General features: G+C 44.6%; 1 protein-coding gene across 18 annotated transcripts in view; it reads right to left on the bottom strand.

Annotated features, from left to right (window-relative positions):
• Window positions 1-20,521, bottom strand: part of LOC122869088 (RNA binding protein fox-1 homolog 3-like) — a 487,998-nt gene that overhangs the window by 13,037 nt on the left and 454,440 nt on the right. For 17 of the 18 annotated variants that reach the window (XM_044181686.1, XM_044181675.1, XM_044181692.1 and 14 more), the window contains 8 exons: window positions 16,422-16,475; window positions 13,416-13,508; window positions 12,588-12,648; window positions 12,440-12,493; window positions 7,152-7,284; window positions 5,905-5,944; window positions 3,487-3,545; window positions 887-965 (listed from right to left, as the gene is read on the bottom strand). In XM_044181686.1, the coding sequence (XP_044037621.1) occupies window positions 887-965; window positions 3,487-3,545; window positions 5,905-5,944; window positions 7,152-7,284; window positions 12,440-12,493; window positions 12,588-12,648; window positions 13,416-13,508; window positions 16,422-16,475 (573 nt within the window). The remainder of the gene's footprint in view (window positions 1-886; window positions 966-3,486; window positions 3,546-5,904; window positions 5,945-7,151; window positions 7,285-12,439; window positions 12,494-12,587; window positions 12,649-13,415; window positions 13,509-16,421; window positions 16,476-20,521) is intronic. The other variant, XM_044181689.1, reaches the window with a different exon arrangement.

Below are 20,521 nucleotides of genomic sequence, written 5' to 3' on the forward strand. Positions count from 1 at the left end.
CTTAATTAATGAAAGCTTTTAGCTAGCAGCTGCACCGGGGAACTGTATGCTTTTTTTATGTTGTTGAAAAATCGCATGCATGCCGGAATGGTAAATTTGAGTCATTTCTCAAGCAGAGAGCACCCCTCCGATCGAGCTTGTGGGCCGGAGGGGAGGGCGAGACAACTCCCCCCCGTCTTGCTCTCTCTTTTATGTCCCACGGCACACTGCTGCATGCGTTTGATGGTCCTTAATCTCTAGGTTTGGTCTGTGAGCCCGGTCCCATCCCCTCATCATCATAAAACAAAACCAAAGAGAAACTGTCTCTGTCTCAAAAAAGATGCTCTTTTATTTATCATCACTTTTCATCTTTGATGTTACAGTAGCTGCAAAAGCTAGCTAAAAACAGACATTAACAATTCAACTTCATCCCTTCAAGTTTGGTTTGGCTGAATGGAAAAAATAAAAATGATCCAACTCACTCTGTAGCGAGTTGAGTGATATAGAATGAACAGAAAGCTTGGAAATGTAGTTGTTATGTAAGATGCAAAGTTTGTGTTAAAAACCACACTGCAGTAATCACTCATTCTCATTTCAGGAGGAACTCGTGTCATATTAATATTGCGTGAGGTGAGCTTGTGTGGCATAACATAAGTTTGTTGCACTACATGTCTGAGCCAATTTCCACATGCCTGGGTTTTACAGTACCGCTCAGCTCCACTAGGGTGTGCCAGATAGCATGACAAAAACTAAATCAATTGATGAATAAATACATAAATAAAAACCAGTGACCGCTGCAGCCTCTGGTCTTTATTTTGGAGTGTGAGTTGTGTGTGTGTGTGTGCGCTAGCTCATGATGTTTCAAATAGGGTGCAGACAGAAACGGGCGGCGGTCTCATAGACTTACCATAGTTCCCACACTGTATGTGGCGGCAGGGCCAATCGTGTGGTGGTAGGGGTCTGCTGTTGCATAGACTCTGCCATAGCTGCACAACAGGAGGCACAGAGAACGAAGTCATTGATCTATCATTGACGAGGAGAGCAGAACATTTATGCATGCTTGTTTAATGCTCAACCCCTCAAGTCAACTCTTTCAAGTCTCTAACACAATCAATTATTTTCCTCCTCAGCCTCCTGGGCTTCCTACATTATACAAGGTGGTTCAAAAAGGGGGAGTTCAAAGGTTGGTGATTTATACTTGTCTTTTCATTGTCATCTGATTAGGTGGATGGAATAGGTAATGAGCAAAAAGAGAGGGAAACACAGTTGGTGCTGGAGGGCTTGGTCTCTCACCCTGTTCTTGTTTACCCAGGCTGCACACTGGGCTCACGCCCCTGTCTTTTCATTGTTGCTGGTTTGGAACTAATCCTTCCAATTTCCTTCTGAGACAGGACAAGATGTGTCTGCCTTATTTATTTATTTATTCGACTTCACATATTCCTCTATTTACTTTCCTTTTTTTTTTTTTTTTTTTTTCCAATTCCAATGCTCGCTTGCAAATGAGGGTCTGCACGGAGCAGATAAGGCACACCCAGCCAAGGACTGAGGGCACCAAATCAACCAGGAATAAAAAAAAAAAGTGGAGAGAGGAAGAAATTCTCCTAAAGGAGACAACAAGACATACAGCATTCATGCCTTTTGCATGAGCTACATTGAGTTATATAGATCTAAATATGGCTCTGCCCATTTAAGTCCAGCAGCACCCAAGGTCAGTGAGCAGGACATGAAATCAGAAAGGCTGTCTCGGCTCCTTGGGGAGGAGGCCAGTGCCATGAGATGGTCAGGGGAAGTCTCCGTGGTCCTCTTATCTTCAGTGAGCACCGAACCCCACAGGCCCTCTAAGGCTAATATATCTACAAAATGACTCTCACCAGAGTGGCACTGCTGACGACCAGCAGGTCAAACCACCCTGTGCAATGTCACAGAGCCTCAACAGAGCTGATTGGAAGCCAGCAGGGTTTCTACAATGTAACTGGCTCCTCACAAGGCCACTTTGATACATCACACTCACTGGTATGAACTCTGTTTGGTTACTTAAAGGGCTTTGGTAATGCAGCCTGTGAGCACTGTAGGCTTTTCAGATAATAAATGTTTCATATTTTGCAGGGCTTTCACACGCCTTCCACAATCCTGGTGACCTCTTTTTATGATTGGCTGACTGCTCCACTGTTAAGTCTGATAAGGTATTGCTGAGACAATACCGACAAACCCCTATTGATCCAATGGGCATGACCGCTTATTCAAAAGGAAACAAACGGACAAAGCAAAACAAACAACTTGGGGGCGAATTACATTAAATCTCAGGGAAAAGTATAGGCAAGAGAAACAGGAATTAAATCACTCCGAGAGGAAAAAAAGCTGCTGTCCAATTTCTGCTCTCGCCGAGCACGGCTGCTCATAATTCGAGCCGCGGCGAGGCCTGATAAATCTTACATTATCGATATGATCTTCAGGCTCTCAGGCAGGGTGTACGTTATCACAAGTGACATGCTCAATCCTTCCCAGATTAGATTCCCAAACCAGCCCACATCCCGGCTGACAACGGCTTTCAGGGGCCGAAATGAATCAGCGACGCCTCCTCAAACGGAGCACACCTGAACCAGAGTGACATCACTCAGAAGTGATAGAGTTCCTGCCGGTCCATCTCTCCCTCTCTCTGCCTCCCTACCTCCCCTCCACAGACCTGAGGCCATTCATAAATACCGCAGTGATATACCCACTCTCCCATCACAAGCAGAGAGTCATGACATATATCACTGCTTTTCTCATCGAGTCCAACAAGGTTAGTCTTTTTTTTTCTTTTTCTTTTTGTTCTTTAGCTCCAAGCTAAAAAGAATACAGCGGTTTGCCTAATAGATAAGATAACTGGAGAGGAAGAAAAAAAACCCAAGAAACCCCAAATAACCTACATAGAATATTGAAAATGTAGAAAGTGCTGGTGAAGCAGCCCCCATCCATCACATACATTCTTCATCTATGACTGGACCGTAGATGTGTTGCTTTTTGTAAGGAAAACACTGCACTTACTTCAAACAAAAATCCACCCTTTTGCTACTTCTACATTGTTAGATATCATTTTGTGATGTTGCATTCCAAGACTTATTTTGTGATGGAGTGTTTTGCAGTGTACTCGTTTTCCTTCAATCTTCCTCATCTATTTCTACTTTAGTCAGTAATTTCCTCTATTTGACAGCCTGCAGGATCAACTTGTTGCTTTAAATTCAAGAAGTTCGCATTAACAGACCAACAAAAGATAGCTTGTCGAACATAGTATATGAGCTCTTGACGTGACGTTACATTATTTATGTTTGATGGAAATAAGAGAAACGGACCCAGAAATTAAAGACACGTGGATCTAAATCTAAAAAAAACACATTTCAAGATCTGGGACTGTTGAAGCACGCAGCACAAACATTCAGTAGTATTGGTACAACATAACGGTACATAAAGATTCATTTCAGTCACTCAATGCAGCCCACTTGAAAACCGGATGAAAGGGATGCTCACCTGTCACTGTAAGCAGCGGTGGTGGTGGGCTGGGCAAATCTGTATGCTGCATAGCCACCCTGTAAAAATACCACAGTGTTAATCAATGATTAAGCTCAACCTGCACAGACAAAGGTTAGATCTCAGAGACACAAGGCAACAACAATACAGACACAGAGCTTTAAATTGCCTTAATAGTAAATGTCACTGCACACTATTTTTGATCATCAGCCCATATTCCCCAACTGCAGGTTCCCTTTCAGACACCAGAGGGTGCTGTTTGATATATGGTGTGGTGGCAACTGGGGAATGAATGATGCTCTGGGAGGCGGCATATTTGGGGGGAGCGAGTCATTGTCACACTGGAGGCTCATCTGAGTAGCAGCAACAGCATAACAGAGGCCACGTGAGCCAACTCCCCAAATTTAGACCATTTTTAGATTGAGGAGGTTCTGCTGCTACATTATTGAAGAGCCCCTTTTCCTTTACACGACCCCCCTGTCTCACAGATGAAGTAAGAAGGCAGAAGACGGTTGGACCGTTGGGGAGTCAGGACCGCTGTATTCATTTGCCAGAGTGGGGAAGGAATTAAAGACCTCATTGTGGAGTGCTGCTATTACTCTCTTTGAAAAATGAAGCTGTTCTCCCACTGTTTTTCTATTAGTGCCAGTGGAGTGTGTGCCCATCTGCGTCCGTACGGTGGATAGGTGGCTTTTAATAATGCATGTTTTCATTCATTTTTAAACTCAAGGGGAACGACATTCAATGGAGAGCGATGCAGAGAGGCAACGGTGAGATGGTTGCGGCCGCTCATGAAATCAGGTCAGGGGCCACAGCAATTGAATCACACTTCCCCAATTCCCCTCAAGGTTTTCCACCGAGACAGGAAGTCACAGCACTTGAGGCAGATGACTTCCTGTGGGACAGCCATGCCTTGGGACTGTGCTGATTACAGCCTGAACAAACACAGACCAATAAATCACTCTCCCCCATTGTCAAATCCTGCACACAACAGTGCAGCACATTTGTTATTTTGTCGTACGGAGTGTTTGTGCATTCATGTATGTGTGCGCTCATGTGTGTTTCTACATGGAGGTGCATGCATGCATATGTATTAGCACATGCAATATATGTAGTGTATATTTAAATGTGAATGCATCCAGTTTCCCTTTCTGCCAATGTATTACCAGGTCATCTATTTCCAAAAGGAAGCTTCGACACGTCAGCTGGCTGGTTTTGACAGCAAGCCAGTGTCCACTGAATGATTGTGGAGGACATTGAGGGCTAAGGGACAGCTTCCTCTCGGTCGCTCGAGACCTTCACGCACACTCAGCCAGTCTGAAGCAGTGCAGTGGCCAGTGCCAAAACTAATGGCAGCAAAGCACCAGCGGCTGGCGTGACGGATTGAGTGATGGACCAGCCTGGTCAGGCCTTGGTCAAGGGACATCGGGGTGCAGGGCTTAGCTGGAGGTGGCTGAACGAGTGTGAGAGAGACAAACAGTATCACTCAGAACGCAGCCCGGGTCTCGTCTATGGTGGTGGATGTCGCTACAATAAAAACCAGTGAAATACAGTCCTATCGTGTGGGCTGGTGTGTAAGTCATATATCACTGGGGTTCAACAATTCATTCCCAGACCCTGGTCGTCGTCGTCAGAGTGAAAGTGAGAGGCAACGGTTATTGCTGCTGTGCCCACTGTCACCTCGCTATCTCGGCAGACGGCGGCAAAGAAAAAAGCAGCAGAATCAAAGGGACAAATTACATCCTCCCACAAACGTTTGGACTAATGTCAAAGTGGGGCAGCGTGGTAATTTCAGCATTATCTCCACAGCGTCCATGCTTTTCTCAGTCAAGGACGACGTGCAGCAGGGCCAGCCCCTGATGTGACCCTGCCTGCATGGACAGATCCGGAGGGATGGCTAATCCCTTTATCTGCTACCGCTCCTCTTATCTCCCACATGGTGATGGCTGGGAGGAACCGGCTCCACTCAGGCCTGCACAGACCCCCTGGGGCAGGCAGGGATATCCCAGCCAAACCCTCTGAGTGTACACAAACGCAAAACAGGAGAGAGGAGAACAGAGGTAGCGAGGCAGGGTGAGGGCTGCAGAAGACAAGCCCCCTCAAAAACCCAGACACATCTAAAGTAAGAAATGACCTAACTTGACACGGGACACTGAGTCTGGTTCTGCCTCTTTGCCAAAGTCTGAGATCATGGGAAGAGAGAGGAGAGAGAGGAGGGAGGAGCTCAGGGGGTTTTAAATTTTGTTGTTGAGTTTCTTGGCACAGCAGACAGAGTCCTAATCGACGCCGGCTTGGCAGCGAGGCTGGGATTACGCTGGGGGCTGAGGAGATCACGTTTTTGTCTCCAGGGCTGGGCTTTTTGTCTGCTTTACTTCTGTTTCATCTAAGCAGGCAAGAGGACAAGCCAACTGTACTTACATAGATCTCTGCACCATAGAAGCCATCTTGGTACACCACCCTGTGAAATTAGAGAACAGGAAAGGAGCGTTAGTTGATTTGGCGTACACGCTACCCTACTGAACTTCAGCCTTTGACGTTCTTCCTATTTCAACCATTTGTGGGTCTGTGGGGTCCGCTCTTAGCAGCTTTGGTGTACTGTACCACAAATAATGAATGACACATTAAAGCGAAAAGTGCAACCGTTTCACATCCCCGTCCAATTTTCTGCTCTGGTAAAATTGTTTGTCTTTCCAGTTGCAGCAGTGTTGTCAGGAGGGCTGGTGGTGGTGGTGGGGAGAAGAGGGGAGGACAAAAGAAGGCAGCAAAGGAGCTCGTCACATGACTCCGCTATATAAATCAACCAGCTGCCATCAGTAGCAGAGGCCCCTGGAGTGGGAGGGAGGAGAAAGGGGACGTGGGATTTCCAGTCCCGGTTTCAGCGGCGAGTCTCTTTGCAGTAAGACGGATCCTGATCTAATCACAGATAGACAGCTATACTGGGCCCTTGGCCTGCCTCCGTCAGACCTCTCCCACGGCCACACAGACCACTGCTGATAAGAGATGAGTGTGAGGCAGGGCTGCACAAAGCCAGGAGATCAGCATAGTCCCTGGTCACAGTCCAGTGAGATCTGCCCAGTAATACGCTATCTCAGCTCTCTACTGCTCTCTCCCTGTGGCTTTGTTAGTTCCTCCTTTGTCAACAGACAATGTACAAATATAAGGAGTGTTAGGGCATGTACATACCTAGATACCAACAATGATTTTACTCCCCAAAGACCCCTCCAGGAAGAACAACAAATTAATGGACAGAAACACCTGATGACCAGTATTATTTTTACAAACATTAGTCAACTCGAATGCTTTTGATATTAAATAGTTTTCCAAAATTGCGCATGGTCTATAATAACTTTTCAACAACACAATATATAATGACACTTATCACCCCACTCCCCTGTTGAACATAAAGTGCATGGTCTTGAGACATAATCACATAATTATCTCTTCTTTGAAATTATGACTAATACACAGTATGCAAATGCAATTACAGTATGTACAACTCCAGCATTTGCATGCAAGCACGTAATTGGAGCAAGAAAGTCTTGTATGCAGTCACACACACTCATACTACAGCATGAACACAACTAAAAGTCTGGCTCTGTCTAATTTTAATTCTAAATCTGTCTCATTGTTATTTTCCAGATTCAGGTTAGAAATTTAATACTCACGCTCCGTAAGCTGGGATTGGTGGTGGCGGTGGAGCTGTGCGGAACGTGTTGTACACAGCCCGCCCCCGACCTCGCAAGTGGGCACCCCTATAGGCCACTGTAGCGCCTGTGGCAGGGTAGGGAAACCCTGTAACTATGAACGGAAACACACAAGAGAAGAGAAAATGACTTTCAGAGAACATCCTCGACTTGGCATTGCTTACCTTATGACAGAATACATTAGAGAGAGACGTGTGGCACTGCTTTCCCTATGACAGAATGCATTATGGGGAAGACAAGGAAACAATAGATTTAATCTTTCCTAGGTGCGCCTCATCGAGCACTCTCCCCTTTCCCAGCTCGCTGCTTTGTGCCGTACTCAGCAAGGATCCACATTTGCTGTACGCATCCTTTCCTGACGCCTGGCGAGGGGCAGCCTTGAAGCATAGGCAGGTAATGGATGCAATACCACTAGTTTCGCACCACGGCTTTTGCATAGTTTAGACACAATGGGCTAGCAGCGAGGAGAACAGTGGGACGTGGACGGGAGAGAGGTAGAGGGCGTTTCTAGGTGCTAGGTAGAGTCAAATGGGAGGTGAACATTGTTCTTGACTAGATGTTCAGAACTTTCCCAGGGGGAAATGGAGCAGATGGGCTGGACAGCCAAGGCCCAAACCTCAGCATGACCCCCATCTCGAAAACCCATCTGGGACCATGTTTAGCCGATCACACAGCTACATATGTCCTCTGCTGACGGCTACCAGCGAATCAGAAAGGGAGGGTTGGGCTGATGGTGCAACAAAATGCCCGTGGTCACAGATTAGAGGACGGATGATGTGATCCTCAGCTCTCTACGTAACCTTCAATCAGTCCAGTGGCTGTCTGATTACAAGCTGTGGAGGTGCGTGCAAAAACACAGATCTCTAGACGTGATTAAGTTGGCCTCCTATTCCTGCAATCGGAATTCCCTCACATGCCCCTTCCCTCGGTTCTTCACCTTATCTCCCTCCCCCAATGCCTAGTCCATCACAACACAGTCATCCCTGTTGTTCTTCACCCCCAGCAACGCCCCCTCTTCTCCCTCCCCACACCTTATTCTTTTTTTGTTCATTTCCATGACGTGTTTTGGGTGAATTCATCACAGACCACTTCAGTTTCTCCAAGCGGAGCAGTGAAGCTCCTGTCTGGTCTTGTTGGGGGGAGGGTGGCTCACGTGGGGTGAGTAACAGAGGTTAATAACATGTATCCGATGTGTTTCAGATGAACCCGCTGCCACAAAGGAGACGGCAGGCAGTCCCTCGCAATCACAGATCAACTAGACTGAAATGAAGATCCATGGTAGCTCGAATACGTTTCTGCCTGGGGGGTGACGGCCCGGTGCTACTGTGCCGTGTTCAGCGTTAACCCTGCAGGTGGACGAGGCCAGTGAGCACCCTAATGCACAATGCACACCCTAGCCCCACTGCTTCAATAAAGCTGACAGGGAAACAGATTACTGGTGCTTTTATAAACACAGAGTGCCAGGTTTGATGTCTTCTGCCATTAACATCATGCTCCATTAGTAGGTCTGCACACATATTCAAACTCTGCGTCTCATTTGGCCAGGTAACGCCCACATAGCCCCCCTCCAAACACCCACCAAGGTGTATGGCACTTGGTTTGCTGCCAACATACCAATAGACTACCTGGACTCGCAGGGTGCCCCCTTTCCCCCAAGTGATTTATAATGCTGACCTTGACATTTAAATTAGTCTCTTTTTTTGGAGCAGTGGACATCTGAGCGCAGTTGCTAAAGGGCAAAAACAATCCTCTTTGATAGTTTCCGAGATGTGTTTTTTCCCCACTCTTCTTAACAAATCACTACTATTTCTGGGCCCCAGAAAGTCCAATTGCTTCTTTCTTTCTTCTTTGGAAATTTGTATGCAATATGCATGCAGTGATGTATGTGAATGTAAACTTATAATGAGTTGGCGATAGGCTACACTGCTTCAATAATAACCCATAAATCAAAGGCACTGTCACACCTTGGTAAGCCTGTGAAAAGCAACAACAGCCACGGTGTGTGAGAGCACAAACCTGGTCTAGCCACCAAAGTCAAACACCTTTTCCGGGAGGGGGGCTGTAGAAAATATGAGTTATGTGCTGGAGGGCAGCGGGGTCACGCTGCACCTCATATGTCATATGTGTCAACTTGAGAGAAGCTCAATACCTGCAGAGCCAGTTGGACCTGAGGTAATCCAGCTCTGTGCCCATGATGGGGTCATAACCGGCTCCCATAAAGAAAGATCTGATTTTCCACAAGGTTGATCTCTCTAATACTTCCTGCTAAAATACATCGGGCAATGAGCACTTAATCCACGCACTGGGGACCAAAAACAGCTTAATCTAATCAAGAGTCTGGAGCTTAATTATCCCCCTAACGTACACTCCAACAATGAAAGGATCTGTCTACATATATTAAGATGGCAATTAGCCTTTCTTTTCTGTCATTTACACAGCTGGTAGCTTTTCACGAGTCCTCAAGAAAAACTCCACCTTAGTAATAGAAAATATGAAGTAGTGAATGGAAAACTACTCATCTTCTGTCACTTTAGGAATTAGCTGCAGTGGAAAGTCTCTCTCTGTTAGCCCGAGGGCACTGGCCATATGAAGGGATTTCTAAGTGGCAGCTGTCCATGGTGCTGAAAACATCCAACACGAGGAACAATCCAGAAAAGTTTGCCAGTTATTGTAAGATGAGCTAAACAGATCTGCCTCTGAATGTTTGTCTTACTTATTTAATTCAATTTTTCCATGTTTTGATATAATATTAATCTCTTCATTTTATATAATAAATAATAAAATAAGAATATTAAAGCTAATTTTAAATTGATTACACTGATCCATATATGTGCATGTATGCATGCACAAATACATGTGTACGTAGATAAACATTTTTTTTTTTTTTTTACATATGTACCCACATAGAACACACTAACATGTAACATGTCAAAAACAATATATAAACACAATTTAAAACTTTATGTACCTATACAGAAATCTACATGCTGTACCTGTACACACTCACATTTGTACTAGCTTTATACACAGCCACTCATATATATATAATTCTAAAGTATACAAGTACACGTGTCACTAAGCAAATAAAATGGACCAAGTCAGATGGTTGTTGTTATACATGGATAGATGTATATAGATGAGGCAGTGGAGGACAGATTCTGGGGTTTGCTCTACTAAAGTTTTCATGTAAACCTGATCAGCGCACAGTAAAAAGGGACAAAGGGGAGCACAGATACTGGATGCCTACCAGCTACAACACACCATGATTTGTGCCACTGCCATGTTTTATTGCCAGTCCCTCCATTTGACTGGGAACCCAATCACCTTGCTCCTCTTTTCCTGGACCACGACCCCCTCCTCCCTCCAGCAGGGCTCTGGGGGAGGTTTGGGTATTAGGTGGCAACAGAGGACATGGACTCGGGGTTGGCGCCACCTGCCTGTACCCTACCAACTACCCCCAATCAGTAGGAGGAGCCAATCTACCCTGGAAGAGGTTAAGAGCGGGGAGCCGGCATGAGGCTCTCATCCGTCATTCTCCTGAATGGGTTTTGAGGACAATAAACCTGTAGCGCCAGGACGAATGGAGACGAAGTGTGCTGTCACCGAGCCAGGATTTATAGCTCCCAATTTCACTGATCTCCCGCACAGAAATGAGGACTGATAAACAGTGATTAATCGCCTTTATATCCCATTTTACTCCCACCAAAAGTATATTAACTGTAGCTATAATGATTTTGGAATACGTCCTGAATCCTGTGAACCTGATTCTTGTGGGGTTTTTTTCAGGGAGGGGAGGAACATCATAGTCAAAGGCTTGGTCAGTGTATTTTTTTTTTTTTTTTTTTTTTTTTTTTCTAGAGCTAAAGCGGCCTTTTGCTGCTCATCAGGGCAGTTTTGTTTCAAAAATGTATCTCTTATTTATGTTTCCCATCTTCCCAGCTGGCAAGCATATGTTGTCGTTTAGGCTTGGCAAACTCCAGTGCCATGTCAAGACGACTTGAAAAATTAGCAGCCAATAAATCACCCAACCCCTCCTGCTTCCCCTGCCTGGAGTGGTGGACCACACTCCCTCTGATTTATGAGATGATTTGGGGTGTGTGTGTGTGTGTGTGTGTGTGTGTGTAAAATAGAGAAAGTGCGCATGAAAGAGGGGACATGTATTAGTGTCTGTGTTCTACATAGGTTATCTATTTCTGTATGCTGGAATGCTTTGGACTGAGGGCCAAAAACAGAGCAGGGGATTGTGTTGTGTGTGTGTGTGTGTGTGTGTATAGGTCAGTGAAATGATTGTTAATATCAGTTAATACTTACTTAATGTCCAGATTTTTAATTTAGTGAAAATTCACCTGACCATGGCATAATGTAGACGTTTGAGCATGGTCCTGCACCTACACAGGGATATGTGTACGTTTATGTGTGTATAATTATCAGGGGAAGATGTTGAAACCAAGGCAGTGTTTGGGAGGGGGCAGGGGAGGAGGCATGGGGGGGCGGAGGGGTTGGGGATGAAATAAAAATGATAGATGACTGCTTTCTGTCATGGACAGTTATTTAGAGGTTCGCCGTAAAGCTGTCCGGGGAATGAACAGATTTTAGTCTAATGAGCAGAAAGGAAAGCCGTTAAAGTGGTGCGATGTGCTCAGCACTTCTTCCAAATGAAATAGTACCATTTCCCCCTCATTAAAATGCAAAGGGTTCATATAACATACAGCAATAAAGCTGGCATGTCGAGGCAGAGAGAGATAGGGAAAACCCCACTGAGCTCATCTCATTCCTCCATTACTGAGACCAGAAGGAATAGCGGCCTTCGACAGGGTAGGTGCCAACAATATCGCTCACTCAATCTCCCTTATTCGGTTAGCTCTGTAAAAGTCAATCTGGCGCACTTGGCAAATCCATCCACAGCAGCGGCCTCCACAATCTGATAACAGTTGCAGGGGCGCTTGCTCTTGAAATCATTTTTTTCAGCTTTACAGTTGCACACCGCGCAAACAATAGCTCAGGCTCCCTCAGCCACTCAGAGAGGCTTGGATCATCCACTGCTTATCTGGGCCGCTCTCAGATTCACTTTGATTTGAGGAGAATTTCATGTTCAGTAGGTTCAGGATGAGCCTGATTGTAGAAATTCAGGGGTCAGATTGGGATAGGTTGTGGCTGATAGTGGCCTCAGGTGCGGTGCAGTACATACAGTGGAAGGTAGAGAGAAAAACACTCTTCTATTCTGACTGCAGAAGCTGTAGGTCTCTTACCAGCATACAGTTCAGGACCATAGACAGCTCCTACCACTGGATTCAGCTTCCAGCCTAGTGAACAACAAAAAGAAACTCAGCTGACAATGAGATACTAAATGGAAATATTAGGTTTCTGATTAGTTTTATAATACAGTTTGGCACTTACCATTCGTGTAAGGGTTGGCCACTTTTTTGTTTGTCATCACTCGTGCTGTTGCATTGTTCACCTGTTCAAAGCAATAAAAAAACAAGTCCTGTTATCACTGACCTTCACATTTACTATCCAGATGTGCAGGATGGGCCAAAAGCAAGCAGCAAACCAAGACGAATAAAGGCAAATTCATAAAATAATAGATAAATAAATAAATAATTATGTAAATGTTTGTAGCACTTTTGTGTGATTGAGTTTGGTTCCCCCTTTCATGAATTTATTCATCATTTCAATTTTCTAACAGATTATTAAATTACTGGAAAGAGGGAGAAAACATGCATCAATTACCCACAGGTATGAAAAAAAAAGAAAAGAACATCCTTCAAATTCAGTAATTGGTTGGATAAACAAATGGATTCCAAAAGAAAAACACAGACAGTGCTTTGATTTTCTTCTATTGACCCGATGAGAATGACTGAGTGGGGGCTCAGCTCGTCGTAAACAAGAGCAGGCAACACTAAACGATGGTGACAGGGGAATGCAGGTCTTCTCAGATTTGACAGGAACCCAGAGGATGATGGCATGCATTCATTCTGCATTGTCAGGTAATGATGGACAACTGGCGTGTCCAGGTTGACATGTATGGATCCCGTATTCTACTGAGAACAAGTTATACGCACCATTATGCATGCATGCATCCAGGCACACGTACATTCAGGGATGCAGATATCCACACACACACACACATAGCAGCCACATGCTAATGCATGGGTTTTACAGGTAAGTTTAGGAGGCAGGCAGGAAGTAGAAAAAGGTGGGGAAAAGGGAAAAAATGAAAAGCACCTCTATTTTGCGTCCCTCTACGATTGTACCGTTTAGTTTCTCCCGTGCACGATCAGCATCTGTGCTTGTTTCAAAAGTTACAAACCCAAAGCCCTGAGAGCGCCACGTTAGCCACCAGTAGAGAAAAAGAAGGAGGAAAGGATGGACACACATACACACCCACACACATTCACACAGAGGAAAAAGAAAGGGAAGGGAGGAGAGAAGGGAAAGAGAGGTGAGAAGACAGGAGTAGGTGAGCAGCGGCGGCGGCAGAGTCGAGTTGTAAGCAGCCAGATTAATTAGAGGCAGTTAGTGAGGCGTCAGGAAACAGCAAACAGAGAGATCCGAGGAGGAGAGGATAACGGTGACATGACCTCACACAACAACACCAACAAACCTGCCTGCTTTACCCAATTAAACAGCACAGCACCCGTGCCATGGGTGAATGTCAGGAAGCAGTGGATGCAAAACACTGTGTTAGCTGCCATAATAGTCGTATAATTATCTACACAACTTCAGCAGCGCGGCTACTCAAATGGCCCGTCTCCCTTTGAAGATGTGGGCAACAGGAGAAGGAGTGAGTGTGAATTCTCCGAAGAGAGACGTTAACTTGATCTCTGACTATTTCTAATTCACTGCTCTAATAAGTAGGACATTTTTATGGAGACAAAATTACACCGGCCCATTCATGCGAAAAAGTGAATGGTGTCACCGCAAATACTATCCTCTGTGATAGAGAAGAGCCAGAATATTGACTTTAAAACCCTGACCAAAATATACCCAACCTGCAATTTCCATCCCCCTCCCTCCAAACTCTCTCCCTCGCTCCCCTGGGGGGGTTTGTCACTTCCTTGAGTTATGTGGACTGGGATGCTGGACCTGAACTCTATAGCGAAAGCATTAAGATATGCTGGCCAAACAAGTCCCATTCCTTTGGTTTCTATATATACTTATAGAGGTATGGGCAGGGGAAGAGGGAGCATGGCCAGCACTGCCTGATAATTGCTTGAGGATGTAATACATGTGAGAGATGGCGAACAGTGCGATCTCGTATGCATACACAGGATCTCCGGGCTGCTATTCCTAGCATAAATAACACGAGACCTGTCCTTGGGGAAAGAGAGATAAAGAAATAAATTCAAAAAAGGAATTGAGGGCAAAATTAATCCTTTGGACATTCACTCGACTGTGGTTACCCCCTCTATCTTTTTTTTTTATCATGCACAAATAATTAGCTTACAAGAGGGGAGAGTGTAGCCCCCATTTTTCAAAGGAGACAAACATATTGAATGCAAATTGCCAAACCTTCATAGGAAATAGATTGTTTATTAATGGCCTGGTAGGTTCATTATGTAGCACACAGGGTGCAGGAGAGAGAGAGAGGCATCATGGGTAATGGCTTTGTAGGGCACAAACAATAAATGCTTGTTACGGCGGAGGAGGCAGGTTTATCCGGTGCTCAATCTTGTCTGGCAGAGGGGGCCGAGTGCAGCAGCATCGCCTGGTTCCGGGGCTCCATGCATGCCTGTATACGAGCCCAAACTACTCCCAGGTATGAATGGGAATCAATAGTATTCATGCCTCAACACCCAGCCAGGGATCCTGTCTCCTTTATGAATGGAAAGCTGTGGAGCTTAGTACACTCTATTAAATGAACGGCTGGATGAGTAGCACTCAGCTGTTCACACCACCGCAGGCTTTACCTGTCCATGGTAGGTGGTTAGGAGACTAATACTGCAGTAACGCAGCAGTGCTGTGGCTATTTTTCTGCTGGCTTGTTGGTATTCTTGGTTTAGGAGTTCAAATTACTTTTGAAATACATACATACATGATCAAAGCTGTGCAAGAAAGACACTGTTAAAATAAGATTTTTAATAAGATTTTAAGAGGTAAAATTTGAATTATATTGAATATTTCAGATTTTCTGTACAACAGACCTTAAAAGGATAGGGCTGTCTATATTCTACATTTTTCTTAATGTCAACAAATCCCTCAACAAAACCTAAGTAATGTTATTCCCCAGTGTCATTGAGTTCCATTGTTGTCCAACATGCATTAAAAACACATCACTGAGCCACCATGAACACACAATGTAGTTTATTTTCACTCAATCCCACACACACCGTCCTGCTGCCAGAAATACTCACTGGAGCACCAAATGTGGATTAATCCGCCGCTGAAAACAGTCCCCAACAACAACAACACTATTTAGTCCTGTTTAAGTAACGTTTAATAAAATCTACAGTGCCCAGCTGTTTTCAGGATTTATACTGAGCATCTGCATATCTGTGGCTCACTTTTAAAGATTTACATCTTCAATAGGAACCAATGGGCTTCGGGCTGAGAGCCACAGACAGAGTAGGGGAGTCGGAAAGTACTGAGAGACGGACGAACACACTGTTAGTTTTGGTCTTTTCATGGGATTTGTTGACAATAAGAAAATGATAGAACAACGCCAGGCTTATCCTTTAACTGGCACCTTTAAAATCACAAATGATGGATGTGGGCATTAATTGAATGTGTAAAAGCTTCCATATAGCAAACAGATGATGTCCTGTTTGTCCAAAGCTTGAAATGTGAGGTGAAATTAGGATTAACCATTTATTTGCAAAACATCCCAGAGAACTTTACCTCTTATCCTGAATTATAGTGTATTTAAAAACAAAATGGTAAAACCTGAATAATGTAGGACCAACACAGAGGCTTCAAAGAGGACCCGGTCCCTAAACAAGCAATTTCAATTCCATAAATTCTGCAGCCTGCTGGTGGATTAACTGAATTGTGAAACAGCTCAATAATGAATTGATTGACAGGGCTAATGATTCACAACTTGGGTTAGAGCTGCAACAACAAAAACAATAGGGAGGGAGGGAGAAAGAGAAAGAGAGGCATGGTGGATGCAGCTCTCCAGGACCAGGCTTAGGGACCACTACTCTCAGCCAATGTACACACTACACTAATGCCATCATTAGGAAACAGAAGAAGTACATGGTAATGAAGCAGCTGGCGTTCTAGTTCACTTACCTTGGATCCTCGTTCATTAAAGATAATCTCCACATCTAAAATCTTTCCAAATTGCTGCAGAGAGAAAAGAAAAAGAGAAGAGAAGAGCGGGGCAGAGATGGAGTTAGAAAGCCTCACTGACTGTGAATTCATGAGATGGACGACTGGAGAAAGAAAAACCATTAAGGCAATATGGAAATGTTACTTTTGTGAGGAAATGGTGGTCAATTTGCATTTGTTAGCTCGGCAAACATTTCTTGAAGCTGGTTGGCACGCTTTAAAAAGGGAACTCATAGCTGCTGCTTTAATGCATTTTTGTATTTCTATCATTACTATATGAAATGAGATCACAGATTCTGTAAAAATACTGGATCTTTGATTAAATATCAGCATTTCTGATGTTTGTTTGCTTGCTTGTTTTAACACAAAGAGAAAAAAGAAGCATCAGATTATATTTTTATGTTGTCTTCAGATATGGAAACCACTCCACCTTCATGATCACCTGGGGAAAACTCACTAACTACCTGAGCTCTGACTTGTGGAAAGTTTGGTGGATCATTTCTGAATGTACGTTTCTATCCTTTTATATGCCTCTTTCTGTTCTCTTCTTTATTCTCTCTTCCTCTCTTTGTTTGCGTGCTCTCACAGTCAACAGGACCTAAGGGCCAGTCCCACGGGGTTAACATGCTCCAGCCGTTCGATTTAACAGGCCTGCCTTCGGATCATTAGAAAACAGAGGAATGAAAGTAAACTGTAAGTTCCTCTAATGAGTGGAATGAGAGCGACTTTTAATTGCTGTCTACAATGGCTGTATTATTTCATTAAAAGTAATTACCCTGTCAAGCGGTCCGCGTCGCCTTCATTTCGGCACAACAGGGAAGAAATGGGCCTTCCATGTGGTCGACGCTCAATGGGAATGGATGGATCGTTTGACTGAGCCACTAATAGGGGTTAGGAGGAGCTGGCTATTATTTGGCTGAAGTGAGTCGAGTGGGCTTGAGGAGGTGAGGGTTTATGTGTTAGCGGAAAACATATGTTCCCTCCCACTTGAAAGGGTTATGCAGTGACCTCAATGCACCAAGTTAAAGGAAAAACAAAGCTTGGGTATTTAAAACCTCCTCTGTTTCAGCAGGGTGTATCTCTTTCCCTATATATCCTTTCTTGGAAGGAGATTCCATAGATTCTACACATCTGGCTCATATGGCGCTCAGCTTCATTGATTTGAATGGGAAGCGTTGGCTCAATCACACACACACACACACACACACACACACACACACACAGGCATTTATATCCCAGCGTGATGCCTCTTTCTCGGCTGAGATGACAATGCTTTCCCCACGCAATGTGCAGATGCTAATTGTTTTAACCGAGCGTAATGGGCTTGTGGCGTCGATTAATTAGTTTCAGAGGAAGTCGTCTTTGTGGATTTCCACATGGCGCTGGGGACTGCTCGCTGCTCACCAGTGATCTCATGCACTTCTGTCCCCACCCATCCACTCACACACATTCACACACACAGAAACAGCTGCATCAGCAGCACCGATAAACAATGGCTTCAATGGGAGGAGTCTCCAGAGGGAGGACAAGAGAGACTGACGTCATCTAAGAGGCTGCAGCTAGATTCATCCATCCATAGGCTATAAAAACAATTCAATATCAATATGAAAATAAAAACAGACAGAAGCATTCTCAAATTAAAAAGGACCATACCAGTGGTTTTGCATGTTTTACCCCATTTATCACATATTTTATTTTTATATTACAGCTGACCGCTTTGCAGATTATGCAGCTACATTTAAGACATCTGAATGTCCATCGGTTTCCATTCACTTCTATGGTACAATACTAATCTCTTCTGCTTGTGTGAGATTAATGTGTTCTCTACATGGTCCCTGACAAATAAATGTAATTTCCATATGGCTTCCATTACATTGTCGTTATTAAGTAACGCTGTGCAGAATTATTCAGCACTTAAAATACATTATGGAGAAATAGAAATTAAGTACATTGTAAAATCCAAAAATGTATAGCAAGCATACAAAAATAGTTGACCAAAATGTAAAGCATACATGATTTGCAGTTAAGCAGCTAAACTTGTAAACACCGGTATGGTCCTTCAGTGTGGACTTGCTGCCTTTTTCCAAAATGAAATTACAAAACACTGTATTTCCTACACCTTAAGCCTCGACGTGTGGAAGCAACAAACAAGATCAAAGCCACTGCGCCTCCACCTTTGATTAGCTTGAATATCTTTAAGCTCTTCAGAAACCTATAATTACGCTACAGCAGCCCTGTGTATTCAAACAGTAGAGTGCCGGTGTAGAGCATGTTCAGGCACAGCAGTCAGTGTGACAGCAGGATGGGGGAAGGCCAGAGGTCCTGATTGCTCCGGGGGAATACTGTAAGAGCCCTTACATGCACTGAGAGAAGCACTGCTGAATAACCCAGTCGCACAAACAAGGGCACCCTCAAGCAGCGCAGCATGGGAGCTGCACAGAGCTCAATCGCGCTTGGAGTGTTTTCATTTCCCCTGCACTTGCTAGCTCTCAGAGATCACAGCTTCTAATTACTGATTAAGGTCCGCTGTGGTCGTTCTAATGAGCCCTTCATTCAGCGCCTCGTTAAAGGCTCACAGGTTTCTCCACACCCTTAATCCTGTGTCGTGCAGGGTGCATCTCAGGCCCTCCCTTCTTGTTTTAGGGTGCCGTCTCCAAAGCTCTCTATTGGTGGTGAAACCTTTGCTGCTGTCACCAGACAGGGTTTCTCCCGTTTCTGCCGTGTAGGAGCAGATGGAACTCCTGGCGGGTCTTTGCTCTGCTGCAGGGGCCTTCTCTAATGGGCCGTGCAGCACCTCCACTCTCCTTCTCCTCTGTCTTCCCGCTTGCATGTCTGTGGGTTTCACTCATGCGCAACAGTAATGGCGTATTGAGCCGGTGGCGCTCCAGAAGCCATTAGAGCTGGAGGGATGAGGCTTTGCACACGCTGATCACACAAAGGCCCTTTGTGGAGGCCATGTCAGAGGGTGGAGCGGACCAGCTATCTCCTTGCCAAGCTCTACCCGAGACAATCAATCCCACAATCCTCTACTATGCCAACCACCAAGAAGAGAAAGGGGGGGGGATGTAACAGGAAGGAACAGGCAACACGTGGGTGAGTAGGGTGATTGAGGGGGACTGCGATCAATTTTGTATCGTATATCTGCATGCGCCGGCCAGGCACACAAAGCCTCCGAGCTAATTACTGAAGCGATTTGGATTCCACACGACCTGCATCAGAGCTGGGAACAATAAAGCCAACAATCGGAGAGAAAGAGAGAGAGAGAGCAACCATGTTGTCAGCAATTTATAAAGCCACAGCCAGGCCTCTCAAGTAATTAATATCATCAGTTGGATGTTGTCTTCATAACGACGAGAATTAACGCCTCTGGGTTCTAATGGTCCAATTAGCGCATAACATTTAAAGTACATTTTTGGCAATCGTCTCCATTCAGATCCATTATCGTCATTGAATTGGGGATGTTCAATTCTTATTGAGGCTTTTGTGAGACACAAGTGTGAGCTGTTGAACTATTCATTGCCTCATTAATTGGGCAAGAGACAGAGAGAGAAAGAGAGAATTTCTCTTGAGGAACTCCGGTATGCTGATATGTAATCTGACTGCATTTGTCTGCAGCTGACCACTCTGTATGTGTAACCTCTAAACAGGTAATCAGGACAAATAATTTCCCCAGTCCTGATTTCAGCTGACAATTTAATGTTTTGTGATGGTCTAAAAGCTACTTAAAAAGCTTTTCCATGCTGACAAAACAGTCCTGGGGAAAAGTCTGATATACGTGTACTGCTAGTGACCAAGATAGATGAAATTTAAGTTAATTCTGTTTTTTTCAATCCCCATAGTTTTGGCCATCATTCCCATTGTTAATAATAACATTGTTCTCACCAAGTTTATTGCTGTGATCTAGGGACACGGCAACATTGCTAAAAAGAAGTCTGACAGGGCGAACAACTCGAGCAGTCGGAGGATCAAACAAGCTTTAAACCAACCTCAGGTTAGCCAAATCTCTTTGGGAGAAAAGACAAAGATGAACGGTAAAATTATTACCGTACTGGATTCCGTAT

The sequence above is a fragment of the Siniperca chuatsi genome, linkage group LG21 (genome assembly GCF_020085105.1).
Source record: "Siniperca chuatsi isolate FFG_IHB_CAS linkage group LG21, ASM2008510v1, whole genome shotgun sequence".
NCBI classification, from domain to species: domain Eukaryota; kingdom Metazoa; phylum Chordata; class Actinopteri; order Centrarchiformes; family Sinipercidae; genus Siniperca; species Siniperca chuatsi.